At 37.8% G+C, this 24332-nt stretch overlaps 1 protein-coding gene across 1 annotated transcript in view; it reads left to right on the top strand.

Moving 5' to 3' along the window:
- LOC135079528 (protein sidekick-1-like) overlaps positions 1-21891 on the top strand; it is a 44232-nt gene extending 22341 nt beyond the window's left edge. The window contains exons 3-7 of the mRNA XM_063974181.1: positions 204-340; positions 13136-13346; positions 15509-15608; positions 21569-21726; positions 21761-21891. Of these exons, the coding sequence (XP_063830251.1) occupies positions 204-340; positions 13136-13346; positions 15509-15608; positions 21569-21726; positions 21761-21891 (737 nt within the window). The remainder of the gene's footprint in view (positions 1-203; positions 341-13135; positions 13347-15508; positions 15609-21568; positions 21727-21760) is intronic.
- Positions 21892-24332: the final 2441 nt, after the last annotated feature.

The following is a 24332-nucleotide window of genomic DNA, read 5'->3' on the forward strand; positions in this document are numbered from 1 at the left end:
TGCTCCGGGAATTCCCTTCTGAAAATCCGCTCTTTTTTTACAGCAAAACCACCTTTATATGTATTTCTTGACCTCCACAATGTTCTAATTTACTCATTGCTTGCTACGGGAATTCCCTTCCAAAAATCCGCCCGCCTTTTCGGCAAAATCGCCTCTACGTGTGTTGACATCCACAATGTTCTAAGGTGCATTATCGCTTGCAGGTGTATCAGCCGGCGGCGGGGGCTGGGAGCCGCTGGGGCAGCCATACTTCGACAACAGCACGAAGCGCGAAGCCACCGCCGCCGTCGGCCAGCCCGCGTATCTACACTGCAGAGTCAGAAACCTTGCTGACAGAGCTGTAAGTATATTTTAAACTGTTATGTTGCATTTTTTACTACAAAATTATCACTCCCCGGGATTTTGCAACAAAAACTATAGCGGTAATTAAGATATTTACCCTCCCGACGTTTCAACTCGGTAGCATGAGTCATGGTCGCAGGCAGACTGAAGAGATTCGGCGTCTGCTTAGGGGCGATGAATTTTCTTCACCCACCCGCATTTGCGCAATCCCGTGGAGAGATAATTTGCTATAATCATCATCATCATTTCAGCCACAGGACGTCCACTGCTGAACATAGGCCTCCCCCAATGACTTCCACATCGCACGGTTGGTAGCGGCCTGCATCCAGCGCCTTCCCGCTACCTTTATCAGGTCATCGGTCCACCTTGTGGGTGGACGTCCCACGCTGCGTTTTCCGGTACGTGGCCTCCATTCCAGAACCTTGCTGCCCCATCGGCCGTCAGTTCTGCGTACTATGTGCCCAGCCCACTGCCACTTCAGCTTGCTGATCCGTCGGGCTATGTCAGCGACTTTAGTTCGTTTACGGATCTCCTCATTTCTGATTCGATCTCGTAAAGAAACACCGAGCATAGCCCTCTCCATAGCACGCTGTGCAACTTTGAGCTTCTGTATAAGGCCTATAGTAAGGGGCCACGTTTCCGAGCCATAAGTCATCACAGGTAACACACATTGGTTGTAGACTTTCGTCTTCAGGCACTGGGGTATTTTGGACGAAAAGATGTTGCGTAGTTTCCCGAACGCTGCCCAGCCGAGTTGGATTCGACGATTGACCTCCTTCTCGAAATTGGACCTACCTAGCTGGATCGTTTGTCCGAGGTAGACATACTTGTCAACAATCTCAAGAATCGAGCTCCCAACCGACACCGGGTAGGGCGCAACATGGATTTGCTATAAGTATACTTCCAAATCTAATGCCTATTAGAGTCCCTGTAGATTGCAGACTTTTTGTTGGCCGGATTCTCATTAATTTGTACGAGGAATGGGCTGATACCAAATCGAAACTTGGAATATTCATACTGAAGCAGTCCGATTGTCATTGATGGTCAACAAAAAGTCTGTACTTTTAGGCTGGGTTGTACCATATTACTTTAACTGTAACAAACGTTAAACGTCTGTCAAACTACATATAAAAACACCGGTTATGGTAAAAGAAAATTCAATTTGAAAATTATTTTAGCTTTATCCGAATTTTACGCATAGGCATCATCATTTTTCAATATTACTAAATTGAGGCGTCAATTCTAATTGTTAAACCACACACAATATATACATATACATTATTAAGCCAATTGATCTCGTACAGCACGTGTAGTGTAAGCTTATACACCCGAACTTGTGGATTCCGCAGCATTTTCTCGGAAGCTCCTGTGGGATCACTTCCGGTAGGAATGGAAGCCATTATGTCATACATTGATGATTCGCTACCTCCTACGGGAAAGCGTATCGCTCAACATCTCGTATCCGTCACGACCACTTTCAGAGGCTTCCTGTGAGCCTGTAATGGACGTGTAACAAGAACGTTACGAAATGTTTTGTGTGTCTCGTGACTACACAGTCACGATGTTCTACAATTGCTTCTGATTCCCCTATTTGTGTATTTTGCTGTTCAATTGTTAATTTTTTTTCAGTGTAAAATCTGAAAACATGTGCCGCGGTTTTTTTAGAGTTGCAAACTTGAATGCCAACTTTTCTCTCAAGGAACTTAAAAACATATAAAAAATCGTAGATACATGCAGACGTGTGCCATGTTTACCCTTAATTGTGTCGATATTGACTGGACTGCTTGAATGAAATCTCGATCTATTGTAATAAAATAGCAAGCATTTTTCTTTCTCTATTCACACAATTTGCTATTTTAATGGTCTATTTTTATGTTTTGCAAACCTAACTCAAAGCAAGTTATTATATTCGTAATAGTACGATAGCACCAGGGTAATTGTAATTCTTTGGACTTGGCCTTTATTTAAAATCCGAAGGCCAGTAATGTTATGCCGCATACACTATGCGGGAAATTGACCGAGACGTATAATACTGTAAACACGCACTTTAGTGACTTTAGTTAGTTACTCCGTGGGTCGTCCATACTTCGGAGTGCGTACTCACGCTCCGACTCGGTCAATGTCCCGCATAGTGTAGATACTTGCACCATTGGTTTAATTTCCCTAACACAAAAATAATTTATTTGAAAATGGAACCAAAAAAAAAACTGACAGCTAGATTCTTCTTCTTTTTTGATGATGTTGGCAATACACGTCGAGGTCAACTTGATTTGTGCCATTTTCAAGTATAATATAAGTGATACGAGTTACAAAATGAAATCAAGTAATGATATAATGAAGGATGATAGATGATACCCCTTCCCACCCTTTGAGTCTCAGTAAAGTTGTGGTGCTTTACTGAAACCTCCTATGGACAACTTGAGAGAACCAGAAGAATCACGATGCACTGTTTTGCTTCACTTGCCCACACCCATGCACGTTCACGAACACTCAATGGTTAATAATCCACCATTGTTACACATTAATAGTCGCCCACACACGAATTTGAGGAAATAAAACAAAACCGCTAACATGACGCTTTAGATTCCCGCCAAGAAGCCGACAGCTAGATTTTTTTATGGCTAGGTTGGCTAGGTATGCTATGCTATGCCTCTTCCCAGTGTCGAGTTAAAGACAGCAAGATTTCATGTTTATTTTTTTATTTTGAAATTCGAACGCGTATTCAAAATTCAACAAATTAGTTCCATGTCTTGCCGCACGTGGCGGTACTAATCAAAACAAAAGAGTGCGTGTTCACCAAAATAAACGTGAAAATAATTGTGACTGAAGTTAAACAATGGACGACTGCGCCATTGGGCCGTCAAATTAACTGTTAATAGCCCGCCTCAAGCACAAAATTCATACGAAAAGCGTTATTGAAAAAAAGTCGTGTAAAAGGCAGCAGAGCAACATTTTAAAAGCAAAAATCGGTAAAATAAAGTTTCATTATTTGTGATTTTAAGGTTTAACCTCAAAGTAAAATACGTTGGGGCAGGAAAGTTCTCGAGTGGCGACCACGGGCTGGAAGACGTAGCGTGGGCAGGCCTCCTACTAGGTGGACCGACGATCTGGTGTAAAGGTCGCGTGAAGAACCTGGATGCGGGCAGCGCAGGACCGTTCATTGTGGAAAACCTTGGGGGAGGCCTTTGTCCAGCAGTGGACGTCATTTGGCTGAAACGACGAAAATACGTTGAATATTCACTGCGCCGCGCTCCGCCGCGGAGCGCGTGATTTTCATATAAAAAATCACGCGCGTGTTAGATTTTTGGGCATTAGTCATTTGTAAATTGGGAAATATTAATGTATTAAAGCAGATTCTTTAATTAATAAAGTTACCACAAAAAGGAGAATAAAATTAAGCAAAATCTAGCATAAAATACTTTACGTTATATTCCTATCATATCGTATTATATCGTGGAAATATATAGGACTTTAATACTGTAGTTTAATAAATAAGCAAGTTTCAAATTAAAAATCCAATTATAAATTCAAATGGTTTATTCAGTATAAAGCCCTTTTCCAGGGCACTTATACACGTCCCAAATATAGCTTGCCCTACCACCACTTCGGGACAACTTGGGCTGGTGCTGAGAAGAAGTGGCGGAAGAAACTCAGTCACCTTTGTCAGCCTCTTTTCCAACCAGTTATAACTAATATAAAAAATGAGTAATCTAGCAGTAATTACGTCTTATTTATTATTAACATTTTGACGGTATTTTGTATAACCAGTATTTATAATCAAATACACAGAACACAAGTTCTTAGTTAGGTTACGTTAAGACTTTAGGTTAGGTTAAGAGTTAGGTTTAGGTTAGGTACGACTTAGGTTTTGTACCATAACATAACCGGCAACTATAAGCATTGTCCTTCTTTATACTGGTCATCAAACTACCGACCCGACCCCGTGGAATGTCACCATCAATTGGCCAGGTGTCAATATAATAGGCCTGGCGCAGCCACATAGCCAGGTGTTAATACAATATCACAATAATACAATACAATTACACAACAAGCATAATAATAGTACCAATAAACAATGTATACTTAACTTTGGTCAGCAATCAGCATCACCTCAAAGATCCGTTCAGACTGCCTCTCAATGAGAAATTCCATCTATTTATACCCACATTCTCCTTCTTTTTACTCAACTCCGATTGGTCGGCTTAAAACGACCAATCAGAACAGTCAACCAATCAGAGCACAGGATTTTATAACTATTTTTATTCGGAAGCGGAAGTTAGAGTTTCTCATTTTACAATATATCATAAACAGGATTTTAATACTTTTCTTATTTAGATTCAGAGATCTAAATTAAATTCTGAATTATTAAGAAACCAGAAACCTTACAATAAATTCTAATTTACGAATTATATAAATCTAAATTTTAATGTCACTTAATATGGCGGCTGTGCAATGTTTTGTGTGTGTAGTGTTTAACAAGTTAAAAAGTGTACCAATTATACATATTTACCATGGAATATTAATATAAATCAGGTATGTAGATATATATATTCTAACACGCGCGGACGCGTTGTCAGTGTGAAGTGCCGCGCGTGTTTTCTATACAAACTGAGGTACTTGCATACAATAATTAAATCTGTCGCCCCGCGCTCCGCGGCGGAGCGCGGCGCAGTGTGATAACCGCCTTAAAACATGCCGAGCGTTTTACAAACGAATGGACATTTATGAACTGCCAACAACATGATTACACAAGCACACTATAAACTAATGAACTATTTTATTAGCATCAATAAAACACTAACTATAACTTTTTCTATTAAATTACCTTGACTGTTTTACTAAATTAGTCATTGTAAATGTTGATAAAAATACCTATAGTACTTTTGTCATTTTACTTGTGTTAAAATGCCACAGTTCAACTTAATAAGACATGTAATAAAGACTAAAATGAGTCATACTTCGAAAGTAGAAGCTATTACATAGATAAGTACTGTAAGTAGTCATACAGCAACAATGTAAGTAATGAATTACATAATAGAGTATCCATAAAGTTTTATGTCTTGTAATCTTTTACGTAAGAGAATGTTTTCTATAACGTAATTCTAGTAGTTATTAGCAAGTCAATCAAAATTACTCGTGGGTGATTTGTTTCTTTTATCCACAAAAAGAAGCTTCGTATTACATAGAATAATTTCAATCCATTGAAATGTTTTAACAAAGCTCGTTACCACAACACAATGGGATTAAGATATAAAGCATGATAGGCATATTTTGAGATACGAAAAAAGCCGTAAAGCCAACCTTTAGGCCTTTTAGCTGAACACTATTCACGGAGACCTTTTATGCGGTTTCCGATGGGACCGCGAGTGAATAGTGCCCAAATTGCACTGAAGGGTTGACTCATTCCGTAGATTGCTCCGATTCACTTCACTTGCCGTAAGTTCACTTACGTTTTACTGAGCAATTTCGATACGATGCACAGTGTCGCGGCAATATTGCGAATACGGGTTAACCCAGTTTTTATTTGTACAAAATATGTTGCGATGAAGACATGAGTTTTGGTTTTTAACTTTAACTGGCTACAATATAATTTTGACTATATCACTGATTAACATTCATAAGTTACACTAGCATGGATAAATGTTGTTGCCTTTTTTTGTAAAGAATGAGGCGTAGTATTGTTGTATTTAGGTTACGAGAGCAGTCTACGATAAATCTACGAGTAGATTTTAACATATTATTATTACTTTTGGAACTCTATCAGAGAATAATCAAATTCTTATCTTGCTGTCTGTGGCTGAAAATTACCATAGGTAACTTAGCGATAATTACATGATAACTCTTAGTTAAATGCGACACCGTTTATCATCATCATCATTTCAGCCATAGGACGTCCACTGCTGAACATAGGCCTCCCCTAATGCTTTCCACGTTGATCGATTGGTAGCGGCTTGCGTCCAGCGCTTCCCTGCTACCTTTACGATGTCATCGGTCCACCTTGTAGGTGGACGTCCCACGCTGCATTTTCCGGTAGGCGGCCTCCATTCCAGAACCTTGCTGCCCCATCGGCCGTCAGTTCTGCGTACTATGTGCCCTGCCCATTGCCACTTCAGCTTGCTAATCCGTCGGGCTATGTCAGCGACTTTAGTTCGTTTACGGATTTCCTCATTTCTGATTCGATCTCGCAAAGAAACACCAAGCATAGCCCTCTCCATAGTAGTACGAGAGCCCACGACCAAAACCATGTCTCATAGTAATACGGCAAAAACCCTATAAAATCGTTAGATTGTATGATTCTGAACCCGACTAGATGTGTAGTAACGGTCGAAAGTGTAGCAACTGCGTGGGAGGCCATTTCTGCTGTGTCAAAAAAAAAGACAGTCGGTATTATAGCAATACGTCTGATAGTGAAAATGTACATAGATTTTATAATTGTATTACGAAAAAGTTTGTTTTCAGACATTTTGCGCGTAGCATATAGCCTGTGCGCATTTTTCAAAATGTCAACAAATTTAGCCGACCTGTATCATAGCAATACGGATAAATTTTTTTTTCAACTTTTTGTATTGCTGCCATGATTACCAAAAACCTGTTTTCAGACACTTTAAGTGTATCAAAAAGTTGTATGATAGAGAAGGTGCTACACTTAATTTGTCTAATATAAATTTTTTGCACATATGGACAACTTATTTTATCATGTCCAACAATTTTCAGACATATTGCTATGATACCGATCGGTAAAATTTGTTAACATTTTCAAAACGGTCTCAAAATTTAATGCGTTCACATTTCCGTCTGAAAATTGTTTTGTTCGCATCAAATAACCAAAATTTACTAATAAAAAAGATTTTCAGACGTATTGCTATGAGACATTTTTTTTGTCTCATTTTTATTTTTTTTAAGTGATTTTACGGGTTTGCGCTACACCACTAACGTCTGAAAATAATGTTTCCGGTATCTCAGAACTATCATTCAACTACAGTCTGCAAATCAGGCATATTGCTATGATGCAGTTCGGTAAAATTCTTTGACAATTTTGAAAATTCGGTCAGATCAAACGCTACGCGGAAAATGTCTGATATTGGTATTTTCGAGTTCAGGATAATCGTATCTATCGATTTGATGCGGTTTTGGCCGTATTGCTATGAGACAAAAATTTTGGTCGTGGGTTCTCGTACTATAGCACGCTGTGCAACTTTGAGAACCGTTTATAGAAAACCTGTTTTATCTTTCCCAACAATTTTGATAAGAAGAAAGTGGCAAACCATTAAGAAGCTTACACAAAATGCTATCGCTCCATTTTTTCACTCTTGGGAGTTGGCTCTATGTATTGCACCTTATGTTGATTGTAATAAGTGCGATTTCTGTAATTCCGTATACCAGTTCCTACTTAGTGCGGTTGCGGTTTAACTCTAAGGCCACTTCAGAAACACGCCTTTATAACTGGCCTTCGCTTAGTCAAATCAAGCTTCACTTTTCGTACAGGCCGCTTTGTTGATTCTACTTATTGATAATGGAATTCTGCAACCAGTTGATGTTCTTCTAATTGGTTTTAAGAGCTTCTTTGATGAAACTGTCTTTCCTCTATACTTAGAATTATTTCATCAAGCTACATGTCAGGTTGCTAGTTGTGATATATGTGATATACTTTTCAGCAAGAATTTCTATATCTTAGCTTGGCTTTCTCGTCAAATACTTTTTATTTTATTTATTATTATTCATATTTATATTAATAAAAGTAAAAATAAGTAGCCAGACACTGTCTAGTTCAAATAGACAGTACAAAGGTGTAGGACAGACACGCAATGCCTCGCTAAATGACTGAACAAAAATGGTACCTATTGTCACGCGCTCTTTTATTAGGTACTCAGATCTTCAAAAGAATTTAGCAATATTTAGTCGTAGAAAAAACAATTAAACTCATGGGGTTAGGCTCAGTTCTGCTGAAAAGGCACAATAATTATAATACCATAATATTCTGAGTCTGTGTAAATATTTTTATATTCTTTGACTGAGTTGCACCATCTTACTTTAACTTTAACAAATGTCAAAAGTCTGACATACTTCATACATAATGTTGAAGTTGTTATAGTTACGGTTAAATTAAGATGGTGCAACTCAAGCTTTGAATATATTTATTGTCACTTAAGCAAATAGTACGCGTTAATTTAGGTTAAAAAGAAAGAAATAAATCAAAATGTTTTATTTATTTGGTTTAGGAGATACCACAGCTTAGTAAACTAACGTATTGTTATGTTGCGCACTAGAAAAATGGAATGATAGATCAATAACATTAAAACTATTGATTAAACTGTTAATCCAAATATTAATTAAAATAATTTACAAATATTGACAATAAACACAGCTTTTCACGTAACAACTTATTTATATCACCAACATAGACGCATGTTCACGGGTAAAAATGTTTAATTTATTATTCGATTAACCAATTTGTTGATTATTCCTGATTCGGGTAAACCCACAGACCCTGAACACATTTAATTATTTACAGTATAATTACGCGCACGGTCCAGTTTGTAAAATATTTAACGAAACAGAAAAGTGTACTTTAAAGTTTATTAATCTTAAAAACTAACGCAAACATTTACGTTATTCGTTTTATTGAGTAGAATAAACGTTTGACACCTCACTTAACTGGAGTTATAGAGTGTATTGAATTTGATAACGTTAAAATTTGGTTTTTACCCGCGCCAGAAGGAGGGTTATGTTTTTACTACTAATTACAAAACGTACATTCTATCTATTCACACCACTTACGAACTCGTAATACGTCAATACATTCATCTAAAATGCGAAGAAAATATTTACTTTAGCAGAAGAAACAAAAACATGCTATGATGTGGTCAAGCAATATCTAAAGCGATAACAATAAGCCAAGTGCTTACAAAGAATGGCTCAGTCTTAGTAGAGTAATTTACATAACGCAATCTAGAGTAAGTAGTGTCAATGCCATTCCGTTGCGCCGCAATGAGTCCAATCCGGCTTGATCTAGGTTTGACCCATAAAAACTTCGGCGGGAGAAAGAATGGTTTGGGGGATATCCAGTTATATCCAGTTAGTTCTGTCTCCGCCACGCTTAAACCGTGCTACGAAGAAAGTTTTTAAACCCTCGGCGAATCGTGCCGAATACAAATTCCGAATGAAACTCATCCAATGCGGTCCTATTAAATGCAAGACTGAAATTCTCCGTAATCACTTTGTACTGTTTGAACAATTCGCTAGTAAATTATTCCGTTTTTATTCGAAACTTCAATTGTTTTATACCAAAATTATCTGTAAGCTCTATTGTCGCGTAGAGATTAATCTTTGACTAAGAGCATTACGGTTTTGTTTGATCTTTGTTAACTATTGTCTTTCATTATCTTTTTCATATTATTTTTTGCTATCATAGTACTTTTTTGAGGTCCTTCTTTGATTATAATGTCTGTAGTAGAGTCTAGGTAAGTTGCCTTTTGTTTAACTAACATTTTTTAGGTTTTCAATTACATAATTAAAATATCCATAATTAAGATTATCTGCTTTAAAGTAGACTAGTGAACTTTATACATAATTCACGTAAGGTTGTTTTTGTTATCTATGAACAGGGTTAGAAAGTTGGTTCCAGACAGCGATTTATTTTCGCTTCTCGATTTTAATGCCTTTTTATTATGGCTACATAATGTCACAATATTGCAGTGGTTTGAGTAAGAAATTACTCAAACCATTGCAACGGCTTATTCACATTAAGATTGCATTAAACTAATCTTGAGATATTCCATAATTCTATTGCAAAAGCAGTTGTATTTGGCCGTATTGCACAACACAATCAGGTCCGATGCTGATTGATGAATAAGCTAATATTGATTCACGGCGTGTGTCTGCTTAAGCCGACAATGAAGATACATTAGCAGCGGGGGAGCGGCTTAACTTCCCGGTAGAGCCTGATTGTTCGTGTTCGAATACGGAACTCTACCAAACTTGCAACTTTGCACACATTGTGTTACTAGTTACAATCCGAAAACATACCTACTCACAAAATGTAGTGTGGGTTTGGAATTATGATTAATGTTGTCAGATTTTACTCATACTTATTAAGACTGAGTTGCACCACCTTATTTTAACCGTAAAAATAACAATATCCGTTGCTTTTTAGGGTTCCGTACCTCAAAAGGAAAAAACGGAACCCTTATAGGATCACTTTGTTGTCCGTCCGTCCGTCTGTCAAGACCCTTTATCTCAATAACGCGTGAACGTATCAACATGAAATACTCAGGTCTATTGTCCCTTTAAGCTGTGAAAATATCAAACTTCTAAGCCAAGCCAATCAAAAGATACAGCCGATTATGTCGATATTTTCAACAAATTTTCGACACTCGCAAAGGAATCAAAACCTACAGGATACTTCCCGTAAACTCAGAATCTTGAAATTTGGCATAAAGCATTGTCATATAATGCAAATATAGGAAAAATTGCGAAAATTACATTTTTTTAGTTATATAATATAATAAAAATATTTTAATAAAATGAAACTTACTACCTTATTTCTCACGAACGAATAAAGGTATCAAATTGAAATTTATACCAAATACCTAGATCTATTGTCCCTTTAAGAAGTAAAAAAATCAAACTTCTAAGTTAACGCGATCAAAAGATACAGCAGTTTATACCGACACCTTAGACGAATTTCCGTCACACGCTAGGGAATCAAAACCTACAAGGTACTTCCTGTGAACTCAGAATCTTGAAATTCGGCACGAAGCAACGTTATATACACAGTAGATATATGAGCTAAAGCAGTACGGAAACTTAGCCCTTTCGGCGAGTTAAATACCTACACTTCAACTGAGTGTTAGGGTTGGCACTCTTAATCTTTATAAAATTAATAAGGTTCTGACTTACTTATTTATTAAAACGTTTATTTAGGTTTTTTAATTATCAAATACCTAATGGAATAAATTAATTGACTAAGTAGTTAACAAAAAAATAAAACGTTAATTAGGTTCTATAATGATCGAATACATAATCGAATAAATTGATTAAGTACTATTTAGAGGCCGGTAGAAGATATTCTATTCTCATAAATAAAATACCGGATACTTACTTTCACATAGCTATTGCCTCATTTTAAATACAGTTCATCACTTAGTACAAAAGCGCGCGGAGCAAATTACTTTATCAAATAGAACACATAAATTGTTAAAAAGCGTAATTACGTAATTTAAAAAGAACTATTACAAAATCAGATGTAAGCACTTTATTTAAAAAGTAATATTTAATCATTTTTACAATTCACAATTATTACGAAGTTTAAAAATGAAAGTTCTGGTTTTGAAGATGCCGAGTTCAAGCAGCCGTATACTACGCAATACACTCGTGGCATGTTTTTTTTTAAATACAGCGGACAGTGCATGCCGCGACACTCGCGACGGATGGACTGCGAGGTTCGCTTAGAGCTCGTGTAAAGCGTGCGTCTGTGTGCGTGAGTCTGATTTCGAGCGTTTGTATGAAGCTCCCGTACTGTTTGATTCATCTACTGTGTTATATAGTACAGATAAAGGAAAAATTGCGAAAATGATAAATTTGAAGTTATATAAAATTTAAAATATTATTTTTGCTTACATGACATAAAATATTTTTTTAATAATTATAAACTTACTACCTACCCTTTTTCACATGAACGCGTAGAGATATTAAAGTTGAAATTCATATCAAACACTTCTTAAATCTAATTGCCTCTAAACTGTGAGAAATTCTAAATCAACGCAAAAATTCAAAACGCTGAGGTAGGTACCTACCTATAATGCAAATATAGGAAAAATAAATAAATAAAAAATAATCATACCGCATATTTTGAAATTCGCCACTACTCGCAACGGAATCAAGTAAGTAATTTGATTTAATACGTCATAAATTGTAAACCGCTACGTTTGTACGGCGGAACCCTCGGTGTGCGAGCCCGACTCGCACTTGGCCGGTTTTTGTATGGAGTTAGACAGATTTTTGACGTTTTTCAAAGTTAATTTTTAAATTTGATTTGATTTGATTTGATAAAGTAAGATGGTGCAACTCAGCCTAAGTAGGTACTGTTCTTTAGATATAGGCACATACCTAATTCAAAAAAATTATTTCTTCAACCATTAGAAATTATTAATTGGCTGTTAAAATAACCATTGGATTTTAAGCGTGTTTAAAACATTATACTTTTGAAAGTTGCAAAATTATTCTGTCTGCTCCAATAGTGCTGAAATATTCATCAGTACTAAGAATTATTTTCATCCCAGACTACAAATATTTGTTTTATGAATATTCTTATCCAACTCATTTAACAATCACCAATTAGCCAAAGGCGATCCGTTGCTAGGCTCCTTCAGGAGTACTAAGAGCTCTGTCGCTTTTACAATCACAGTTAATTAGTTATCGTCTGTCCTTGGAGTTATCACAGATTAAATTTGCTGAGAGATTATAGTTAGAAATTATATTTGATAAGCTTAAGATAACGGCTTCATTCATCCCACAGTGTTCAAGGCTTTATTATGACTTTATTCAATCTTTAATTTTTAAGCTTCAACCACACCAACGCGTGCAGATCGCCATCGCCGGCGCGATCATAGGCCAATGACAGCTCGCGCGACCCATGACAGTCCGCACGACCTGTCATTGGCATATGATCGCGCCGGCGATTGCGATCTGCGCGCGTTGATGTGGTTGAAGCACTAGTTAAATAAGAACTGTTCCAACAAATTATAATATTACTAGGTTTTTATTTGACTTAATAGGTACTATTTTGTTTCAGGTATCCTGGATAAGAAAACGTGACCTGCACATCCTAACAGTGGGTGTACATACGTATAGCAGCGACGCGCGGTTCGCGGCGCTCCACGCGGACGGCTCGGACGAGTGGACGCTAAGGGTAGCGCCGGCGCAGCCGCGGGACTCCGGCGCCTACGAGTGCCAGGTGTCCACTGAGCCTAAGATCAGCTTGTCGTTTCGGCTAACAGTTGTTGGTGAGTGCGCTAATCTTATTTAAATTATTTGAATCTGGTAGAGAGGCTTCAATATGTACTCGTACGCACGTGATTGCTTGGCATAAACAGTTCCATGTGTCCACCTCCACTGTGCCTAAAAGCAGCCTGTCGTTTCGGCGAACAGTTATTGGTGAGTGCCCTCAAAAAAAGTTATTGTAATCTAGCAAAGTTATGGGTTTATGATTTGTGTAAAGGAAAGTTTAATAGAGAGGCACCCACGTGACCACATGACGTAAGAGCGCTTTTACATTTAGGCCATTTTGCAGCGCGACAAACGCGCGACAGACGTGCTGCCGAAAATTTCATACTATGTGACAGCGGATGCATGCCTTCACATTATAAAAACGCCGCTGCCGCGCTGCAGTCGCGCTACTAACGCCCTAATGTGAAAGCGCTTTAAGGTCCGTCGTGGCTCGCGGAGCTTCACGTAGACGATAAAAATATGCCTCCTCTTATAAGAGGCTGACGCTGGTAAAAGTTTTTCAGAATAGGTTACATTCCCTAACCTACATATTGGTTCCATTTCTTCAGAAACCCACTAAGATCGGTTACTCATAAAACAAACTAACTTTATTCCGGTAACAATAACTCCAATATGCTAATGCTATTAACTTGGTATTTACAAACAATATACTAAAACAATACACGAGCCATCAAGCAAACACAGCACCTACTTGAGTCTAAGACCGAGTTTTAATGTATTCTCATAAATTGTTTGAAGTTAAGCCCTAGAGAGCTCTCTCTAAAACTATAGCCATTCGGAAAACTATCTCTCGAGCGGGAGTAAATTATATGGAAATGATAGATACGCGCTGAGGGCCATTTACAAAAACTGTGCTATTGACACGGTATTTTATATTTTCTAATAGAATTTCGTGCTCCTTGGCTCCGTAATATGCCTAAAACGGTAAAGCTTTAATTTAAATTCAAGAATACATTTATCTGTTCTGTTACTAGCTATTAATAAATGTATATTAAACCAATCATAGGCTCAAATTAATCCAGGGTTGAGCTTCATTTCAACATCATCATCATCATCCACGATTTAATCTCCACTTCAGGAGTACAACCCTCTCTGACTTACCGGAGGGGACTTAAATAGGGGATTTGTTGGCCTACACTCCCCACGCTTTGGCCAGACGGGTTGGGAAAGAATTAATTTCATAATACAAACCTATCACTCCCTTTATAATGGTTCGGCCATTCTAAAAAGCTTATAAATCCGGCAGTAAGTCTAAAAACCGCAGAATTATCCCAAATATTTAACTTGATTTACGCAAATGAAAATGTTGACTTTAGCTTTAGCGACTGCCCTCAGCAGTTAGGTCGATTAGCAAAGATTTCTGTTGAATACCGTTTCCTTAAAATACACAATGAACTTTACTAGGCTACCGACTACAAAGTTATGCATGTCCTCAAACGAAACTGCCCGCAATGAAGTCGAGTATGTTTTAATTTGTGATTGGCATTGTTCTCTCTGCTATACCATATTTCATTGAGCGAGATCGGCATGTCCCACTTTCCACACGGAATAAATTCTTACAAAAACTTATGTAGGTCAGTATATTTATGGCCGTCGCTGGTGTAATGACAAAAAAACTACATATTGTTTACAAGGCTTACCCTCACTGGCCCCGCATAAACTATCTGGTAAAAGTTTGGGTCCCGAATATTTAATCTCAACTAGAGCCGAAATTGTTGATGCATGCAGCCTGTCGTCGTTTCAAACTAAAATCTGAAGGCAAAACATGGACTCGTATGTCAAACTTTCACGTTAATATTTCTTTTTACCCAACTACGGGAAATCCAAAAGGTCATGATTTTAGCAGTCTTTACTTTGTATGTCTCTGAAGGCGATACGGTAGAGAGAAGTTCATTTATAATAGGTATAATGTTTTACTACATAATGAAAACGCTCTACATATTTAGCGACATAATTATGTCAATTCATTTTTACTCATAACACTGAATGATCGTTTATTTTCAGTCTCTAATTACACTGTTATAATTTTAGTTAAACTGCATTGTTCGACATCCAACTAGTATGAGCGACATAAATAAATTGTTGACCCGCCATTATTCACGCGATACCCAATAACGATAACCTATCAGTGTTTTGTAACAGATTATTTTGCCCGCAGTGTCAAAGGCCGAAATCCTGTCCGGGCCCGAGTTGTTCGTCCGGGCTGGTTCGGACATCAATCTCACTTGCGTCGCCAAACACGCGCCGGACCCACCGAGGTGAGAATATTATGCGATCAAATGGAAGTATCACCTGATCAAAGAGAACGGCTAGCTCAGATTATTCGTTCATTAGGATTGCCGTCAAAGCTTTGAGCAGATGAAGCGAATCGCTGGTCGATCTAGTTTAAGGGCATACGCAGTTGGTTTCGATTCCACAGTTAATGAACATGATTCTGTGAAGAATGATCTGAGCTTCCTGTTAATTTTTCTAAACTTTAATAACGTGATGTACTACAGCAAAATTGACGAAAGGGAATAAGCGACTAAAGGGATACATATTGTCAATTTTAAAGAGATTTGTTTACTATGATTATTTTGATTTTTTATTAATCCAGCTTCAATGGTAAGAACTTCAAACCATATTCAAGTCACAGACTAGCCCTAAAGACTATCTTGAACTAATTAGACAAGGTAATGTGATTGCAGTGATAAGTCGTTACAAAGCTTGGCAACACTATCGTCCCCACACTATGGCTATTCTTTTTCTATGGGCTATGTGTTGTTAAGCAAGATTACCCTCGCTCAAACACTCGACGCCTTTATGCCGCCATAGAGCTTTCAGTAATTGAGGTCTAATGAGCCGCACTCGAGAGCTGAACTGGTTTTTCTCTTTGTTCTGTGGCCAAGGGGTCTGCTCGACAAAACGATAACTATTTATTTCTGTGACCGTCTCTCTCATTCACGCTGACACCCCAAGGTGAGTGAAAGAGCCGAATATATCGATGTGCTTTTCAGAGTAGGGCCGCTGACTAAAATGCTGCGATGGGATCATTTATTTGCAGCGTCAGTGCGGACCGGGCTGCGGTAAAAAGCCGATTAACGTGGTTAATACGAGTATTTAACTGGTGCTTTATGTAATTTTTGAACTCTACATGTTACTTTACATTCATTTTACCATAGTGAGCTTATTCAGCGTTTTCCTTTCAATATTGCAGCCTATAGCTTTGTGGCGGCAGTGCTTTTAGTGATTATCGAAGTGAAGCAGCCCCCGCTTGGTTTGTGAATGCATAAATTATATTCTGACCGTATTTGATGTTATATGGCATAGAGTTTTTTACAAGTATAACATAAAATAAAATAACAACCTACTTAATAATAAAACGTTTTAAAACATCATAAGATTCCCGACACGTGATTACAAATGCTTAATACGTGTCCAAAAACATTTCACATTTCCGTAACAACACAAACGACAGCTGAAATGAGAGAAATGTGTCAAGATTCGAGGTATGAAGACAAATCGCTGAAACCATTTAATTAATTAAACAAATGACTAGTTGTCTCGTTATTTATTCGCCCGTTTCGCCGTTAAATAACGCTCTCCAATCACTTGAGAAAAAGAATGGGCCACTCCAAAATCTCATTATGAAACTTAACAAGACGTTTTCGCGATGTAATTTCAAAGATTATAAATAAAGGAGCACATTTCTCTGGTTGTTCACATTGGGTGGACCTAGCGACATATTTGGGTCACGCTACGTGACGTGAGTGTAATGAGACCATTCTGATAGAGCGGTTTCAGACTAGCGTTTTTTACAAGCGTAAAAAAGCTCGTCTTTGGGAGCACATGTAGGTGCGTATAGGCTCACCTTTTTCCACACGCAGTACTTGGAAGAATGTTGACGAGCTTAATAATTGTCAAGTAAGCTCTTAGAAGCGCGAGCCGGTAAAGACACCACTAGTCTACTAGCGGTTCGAGAGCACACGCCGTATAATGTCCATGTACGCAAGTCTGGTTTTACGAAGCGCGCGTGTAAACGCGTATGCTGAAAACGACAAAAACAACAAAACGCTAGTCTGAAACCGCTCTTAGGGCTGGCCAGTGGCCACTACCTTATAAATGGTAAACTTGTTTAAAGCACTTCGCGTTATTTACAAGAAACGCTTTTGACTTACTAGGGCTGAGTAGAAGTGGTTTCTTAACTTTAATGCCGCGTTTTAAACACTATTTTTTTGAACTTGAATTGATGTAATCCTCTGCTAGATAAGTAATTTGAATAAGCTTGACTTAATCTTAATTTGTATGGCATATTTAAACATAAATGTCTAGTCTACTTAAATAAATATAAAGCCGTAGACTTTAGGTTTCATAATTTAAACAAAACTTAAGTAACTATTTCTGAACTTTGAATGTAAATTCCTTGGTAGTTATTATTATGAATAACTTGAAGACGCTAATTTTGCTTTAAAATTTTATAGTCTATTTGAAAAAATAGGTTCTAATTAAATACCTACATTATACATATCTAGTCGTACCCAAACATTTTAATGGTTTAAGATGAAAGACATCGAACGTGTTACGGTGAAATCATTATCTGAAGTCTTGAAACTGCACATCTACATAACTGAGAACCCATAAATGACTTACATATGAGACTTGAGTATTTCATAAACTTGAAAAAAGGTCTGATAATAGCTAATACCTTTTTCTTTTAATATGTAAAACCCCAAAACCGAAATAGATCTTGTTAATATCTAAGATTTTTAACTAGATACCTACTGGTGCAAGCGGTATCGTAACTTGAATAGACGGCCCCGTCTTTCAGCTCCGGCTGTATAATGGAAGTGTGTTATCGTGTACGTACCTTTCACACCCGCACCTATACATTTAGTCTTCGCATCCATAAACATGATAAGCTCATTTTCAGATAAAAGGGTCGGCTGGGGTCCCTAAGTGAGGCATTCTTTGACTATCACCGTTTAATGGGACCCTGTGTCTGAGATCTCTTGGCTGGGGACCTTCAATTTGAATATTGATAGGATGATACGCTTCATGTGTAGAGATGTCATTTTTTATTCAGGTCAACCCATAAGTTATGTATACCGAGCCCCAGGCGTATAAAAGTTATAAAATAATGTTATATCAGGTCCCTACAATAGCGCCTCTAAATCCAATTTTATTACTTATTGGTGTTTTGAAAGTATGAATAGCGTGATAAAAACACAAGCCTTAATACGTTTTCTGTGAAGATTTTAATATAGTATTTTTTATCATCCCTAGTCTTTTTGATTTACATAGACCAGTACTATATCGTTAGTGATGTGGAATTATGTTAGCAGCAAATGCTAAATAGCATTTTGCTTATTCCTAAAGAGTGTTTTTAAAACGTACGGTTTAATTAAATTATAAATACAAATGCATGTAATTTTGCAATTATGACGCAAACACATTTTAATTCCATGTGTTGGCATTTGTTATTTAATCGCTTGTAGTCCAGTCAATAAAGCATTATAGATGGAAATCCGTGGAACACAATTTTTGACTTCGGGACTTTATTTAGACTAGTTAGGAGGTGAACATAGCAAAAGTCCCCGCCCTTAGCCCTTGAGCCGGCGGGGAGAGGGGGGTTTAAAGGTACCACTTTTCGGTTTTTCGCTTAATCCTTAGAAACTATGAGTCCTAGTGACATGACTACTATGAACCAAAAAAAGCTTATTCAATTTGCTACAGGTAAGATAGTCAAGTTTTTCTATATCTTGTATAGTTTTCGCGGCATCTGCTCTAGAAGGTCTGTAATATTGGAAATTTTATTTTTGTCTTACATGTTTCCGTTAGGAGAAAATCGACTAAATCAACATTAAGCTAATATTTTAGACATGCGGGAGCATGATAAGCCTAGTTCCAGGGAGGGGACTGCACCGTGCGTATATTTAGACGAACCAATTGGATCCACTTTTGACTACTCATCACTCAAAAAGTACTGTGCATTAACACTTCAAATTTGGCTCATGTGTTGAGACTTGCAAGATAAACATCAGCTTCAAATTTCATAAATATACCTCAAACGGTTCTTTAGGTATTGACGTCTAAAAATCTACATGGCTGACTATAAGACCAAATTCTAACCACTTCCAGATGACCTTGAAGGTTCAAATTTGGCATCCAGATAGGCAGTTCTGTAAATACAAAGGAACAAATAAAAAACCAGTAAATTTTAACATTTCACAGGTGATAGATAGATTTTAGTGTCCTAAATGTCGATTTTTGAACGTCAATACCTAAATAACCGTTTGAGGTATATTTATGAAATTTGAAGCTGATGTTTATCTTGCAAGTCTCAACACATGAGCCTAATTTGAAGTGTTAATGCACAGTGCTTTTTGAGTGACGAGGAGTCAAAAGTGGCTTCAATTAGTTCGTCTAAATATACGCACGATGCAGTCCCCTCCCTGGAACTAGGCTTAACATGCTCCCGCATGTTTATCATGTTTGCTCAATGTTGATTTAGTCGATTTTCTCCTGATGGGAACATGTAAGACAAAATTAAAATTTCCAATATTACAGACCTTCTAGAGCAGATGCCGCGAAAACTATACAAGATATACAAAAACTTGATTGTCTCACCTGTAGCAAATTGAATAAGCTTTTTTTGGTTCATAGTAGCCATGTCACTAGGACGCATAGTTTCCGAGGATTAAGCGAAAAACCGAAAAGTGGTACCTTTAAACCCCCCTCTCCCCGCCGGCTCAAGGGCTAAGGGCGGGGACTTTTGCTATGTTCACCTCCTAACTAGTCTAAATAAAGTCTCGAGGTCAGAAATTGTGTTCCAGGGATTTCTCTCTACACCGTCGTTAAAGCATTCATTGACTGGACTATTGCGGTTCTATTCCGAATTTAGCAGTTTCATGCAGACGCCGTCGGAATTCGGTTCATAATGTACGTGCGATAGAGTTAGTGTTCGATTTCACTGCATTATTCGGGAGTTCATACAGCGCCGCAGCTCGTGTTAAAAGCATTCTTGCCATTACCAAGGACAGCAGTAGAATACTAATGCGGGTTACACAAGGATTCGGATACATCTGTTACCGTTGATCAGCACTTCGCGGAACATTAATGCAGCTGTATCGATTGCATAGCATACTCCGGATTAGTGTTGTGTTTGGACCACAATTGCCAATCATGTGTACAATACATATCAGGGTTGTTACTTGACATGGTGTAACGTGAAACCAATTCTGAGTTATTAACTTAGTTACCGTCAATAATAATTATACAGTTCGTCAAGCTTTTACAATAACAAACGAGTAATTACTAATAGGTAGGTACCATCTATATTCCTTTGTCCTTGTGACTATTTAAATTTAAATAATGATATTCATTTTTCAGCCTGAAAAAGGTAGGACCTAGTAACCTTACTCATAATCCAATATTTTTGTATTTCTAGGCTCCTGTCGTTACGTTCATAATTATCAGAACATATTTTCTGTCATAAGGATTATTACCATTTTCAACCGACTTCAAAAAAAGGAGGAGGTTCTCAATTCGACCCGTATGTTTTTTTTTTTTTTTTTTTTCTATGTTTGTTACGCGATAACTCCGCCAATTATGAACCGATTTGAACAAATCTTTTTTCTGCGTATAGGTAATACCTCAAGGGTGGTCCCATTTAAATTTAATAATAGAAAAAACAACCCCCAAGGGTGGAAAATTGGGGATGAACTTTTTTATACGCAATATCTCCGCCGATTATAAATCAATTTGAACGATTATTTTTTTGTTGAATAGGTATTATCAAAAGGGTGGTTTCATGCGAATTTGAAGAAAATATTTCACCCCCAAGGGTGGAAAATTGGGGATAAACTTTTTTATACGCAATATTTTCAATTTTTAGTTTTTTTTTGTGTTCACGCATTTGAAGTCGGTTTTATTTTTTTTTAAAGTTAATTATTGTAGATTATAAACTTTCGCGTTCCATTATAGAAACTGTAGGTACATTGTAAGATTCCACTTCCTGCATAATTAAGGTTCGAAAGTAATAAATACATTTTAAATACAATTTTAACTGAGAGCAACGGGTCTCAAACGCGACATTTATGACACCGTGGTCAAAAGCGGCGTCATCTGTTAGAGCGAATTTGTAAACCTTCGCGTCTGCCCTCAAATTGTCAAAACAGTCATTATGGCGGTTTATATCGATCATATTAAAGTAGCTAGCTTAAACATTTTCCCTTTGCAGCTTCATCTACTGGTATCGAGGAGAGCAAGTGGTGAACTACGCGCAGCGTGGAGGCATCAGCGTGGAGACGGAGCAGCGAACGCGAACCAGTCGATTACTGATAGCACGCGCAGCGCCGCACGATTCGGGGAACTACACGTGCGCGCCTAGTAGTTCTGGTAAGTACTTTTAACCACATTTGAGGCTACTCAGGCTACTGGTACCGAGGCGAACAAGTGGTGAACTACGCGCAGCGTGGACATGAAGTAGAGGGCACGAACCAGTCAGTTGCTGATCGCACTCGCAGCGCCGCACGATTCGGGGAACTACACGTGCGCGCCTAGTAGTTCTGGTAAGTACTTTTAACCACATTTGAGGCTACTCAGGCTACTGGTACCGAGGCGAACAAGTGGTGAACTACGCGCAGCGTGGACATGAAGTAGAGGGCACGAACCAGTCAGTTGCTGATCGCACGCGCAGCGCCGTACGATTCAGGGAACTACACGTGCGCGCCTAGTAGTTCTGGTAAGTACTTTTAACCACATTTGAGGCTATTCAGGCTACTGGTACCGAGACGAGCAAGTGGTGAACTACGCGCAGCGTGGAGGCATCAGCGTGGAGACGAAGTAGTGGACGCAAACCAGTCGGCTGCTGAACGCAGGCGCAGCGCCGCACGATTCAGGGAACTACATGTACGCGCTTAGTAGTTTTGGTAAGCAGGTACACATGGTTTGGATTTGGTTCCAACGAGACACAATTTCAACGGGACACATTTTCAATCAGACACATTCCCACGTGGACACATCAATTATAGTATCATCAGTTAAATATTTTAATGAAAAAAAATAATAATAAAATGTGTTAATTGTCATGGGTATGTATTCGTCTGCCGTTTGGTGTAGTGGTTTAGAACGGACTACTATGCCGAGAGCTCCCGGGTTCGATTCTCGGCCGGGCAGAAATTGAAATGATGCATTTTAATTTCTGTGACCGGTCTGGGTGTTAGACTATCTATCTATACTTATAATAAATCTGTAGAGAGGTCAATTCTGTACATGAAATATAATTTCAAAATAACTATCAGGGGGTGATTAGTTATCGATACTGATGCCAAAAATGCAATTAGTAAATTTTTTGTCTGTCTGTCTGTCTGTCTGTATGTTCCTTATAGAAACAAATCTATTCGACGGATTTTAACGAAACTTGGTACAATTATTTATTTTTCATACTCCTGGGCAATACTTAGGAGTATCCCACGGGAACGGGAATTAGCGGGAAAAAACATTCGTATGAAAAAATCTAAACCGCGTAAAATAGATGAAGGGGGTAATAAAACGGAATCCACGCGTACGAAGTCGCGGGCGGCCGCTAGTCTTTCCATATCTATGTGCGGAAACGTCACGAAATCTGAATTTTAGCTGACCTCCTAACCCCTCATAAAAGACAAGGTAAATTTTATTGATTGGTCTATGTTATGTTTAGGTTATTTTATTGATTTAAGGAAAGTACGCGAAGATGCTTATTTCTGTTCAATTTAGTTTTTAATTGTAATAAAATATAGTTATTTTAATGTGCATATTTTTCATTTCACTTTCATTTATTCGACTGACTGTATTGTGTCAGTTTGCAACTGTGTCCACGTGGGAATGTGTCTGATTGAAAATGTGTCCCGTTGAAATTGTGTCCCGTTGGAACTAAATCATGGTTTGTGGTACCACAATTTAAATCATGAAAGAAAGAAAGAAAAAAATGAGAGCAAAAGAGTATTTTTAAATAATAATATTATTGTAGTTAAAAACTGTTTCATACGTTTCATAGGAATTTAATTAATATTCCTTGCCAGTACATGGAATTAGCTAGATCATCTACATATTTTTCTAATCATGCCTAATGAGACACGTGCCGCCTTAAAACAATATAAATTCAAGGCTAGAAAAAGGACACGTTACCTTACCAATTACAAAATAAAAGGTTTTTTTTGTTTAATTATTTTGAAATTAAGGAGTTTGTTTTACCATTCCCTAGATTTTAATGTAACGTAATAATATAATAATTACGTATTCCTTGACCCAATTTAAAATGTAGCAACATTGTATGTTAATTAAAGGGTACGTGGCTTATGGAAACTCCACGTAGTCACTTTTTGAATAAAATGTAATATATTGTAAAATCTCCTATTTTACTACCTGACGTTCTCCTAACATCAACAACCCGGTTACCATCGCAACCGCCGTAGCCTATACCCGGGGCAAAGAGTTTTGCTTACCACTACACTACCCCCCCACGAAGAAAGATAGCCCACGGCAAAAAAAAAAAACTAACTAAAAAAAAACTTGGATCCACCATAAGAAAGAAAAAGAGAAAAAAAAAACTTATGAAACTGCGGGGACTTTAAACCTCACCCTACGGCCTGACCGAGTGGTATAAGCCTTCGTGAATGGTAGAGGAGGCACAATTGCGGCGGGTTGTGATGAATGAGGCGATGACGGTGGTGACGAAGATGGAGATGCTACAGACACCCGCGTGGATGATGCAATCGCAGATGGATCGACATCAATGAAAGCGGGCTTAACCCTATCCAAGCTTACAGAAACATTCCTCGTGCCGACATCAAGACTTATCGTTTTATCACCCCTTTTAAGTACCTTATGCGGACCAGAATATGGGCATTTCAAAGCAGGTCTGTTTGGAATATCATTTTTTTATTTTTTTTTATTTATTTATTTACACTTTTGCACATACAATTGTACATTGGCGGACTTAATGCCAGGTGGCATTATCTGCC

Source organism: Ostrinia nubilalis, chromosome 16 (assembly GCF_963855985.1).
Source record: "Ostrinia nubilalis chromosome 16, ilOstNubi1.1, whole genome shotgun sequence".
In the NCBI taxonomy this organism is placed as follows: Eukaryota; Metazoa; Arthropoda; class Insecta; order Lepidoptera; family Crambidae; genus Ostrinia; species Ostrinia nubilalis.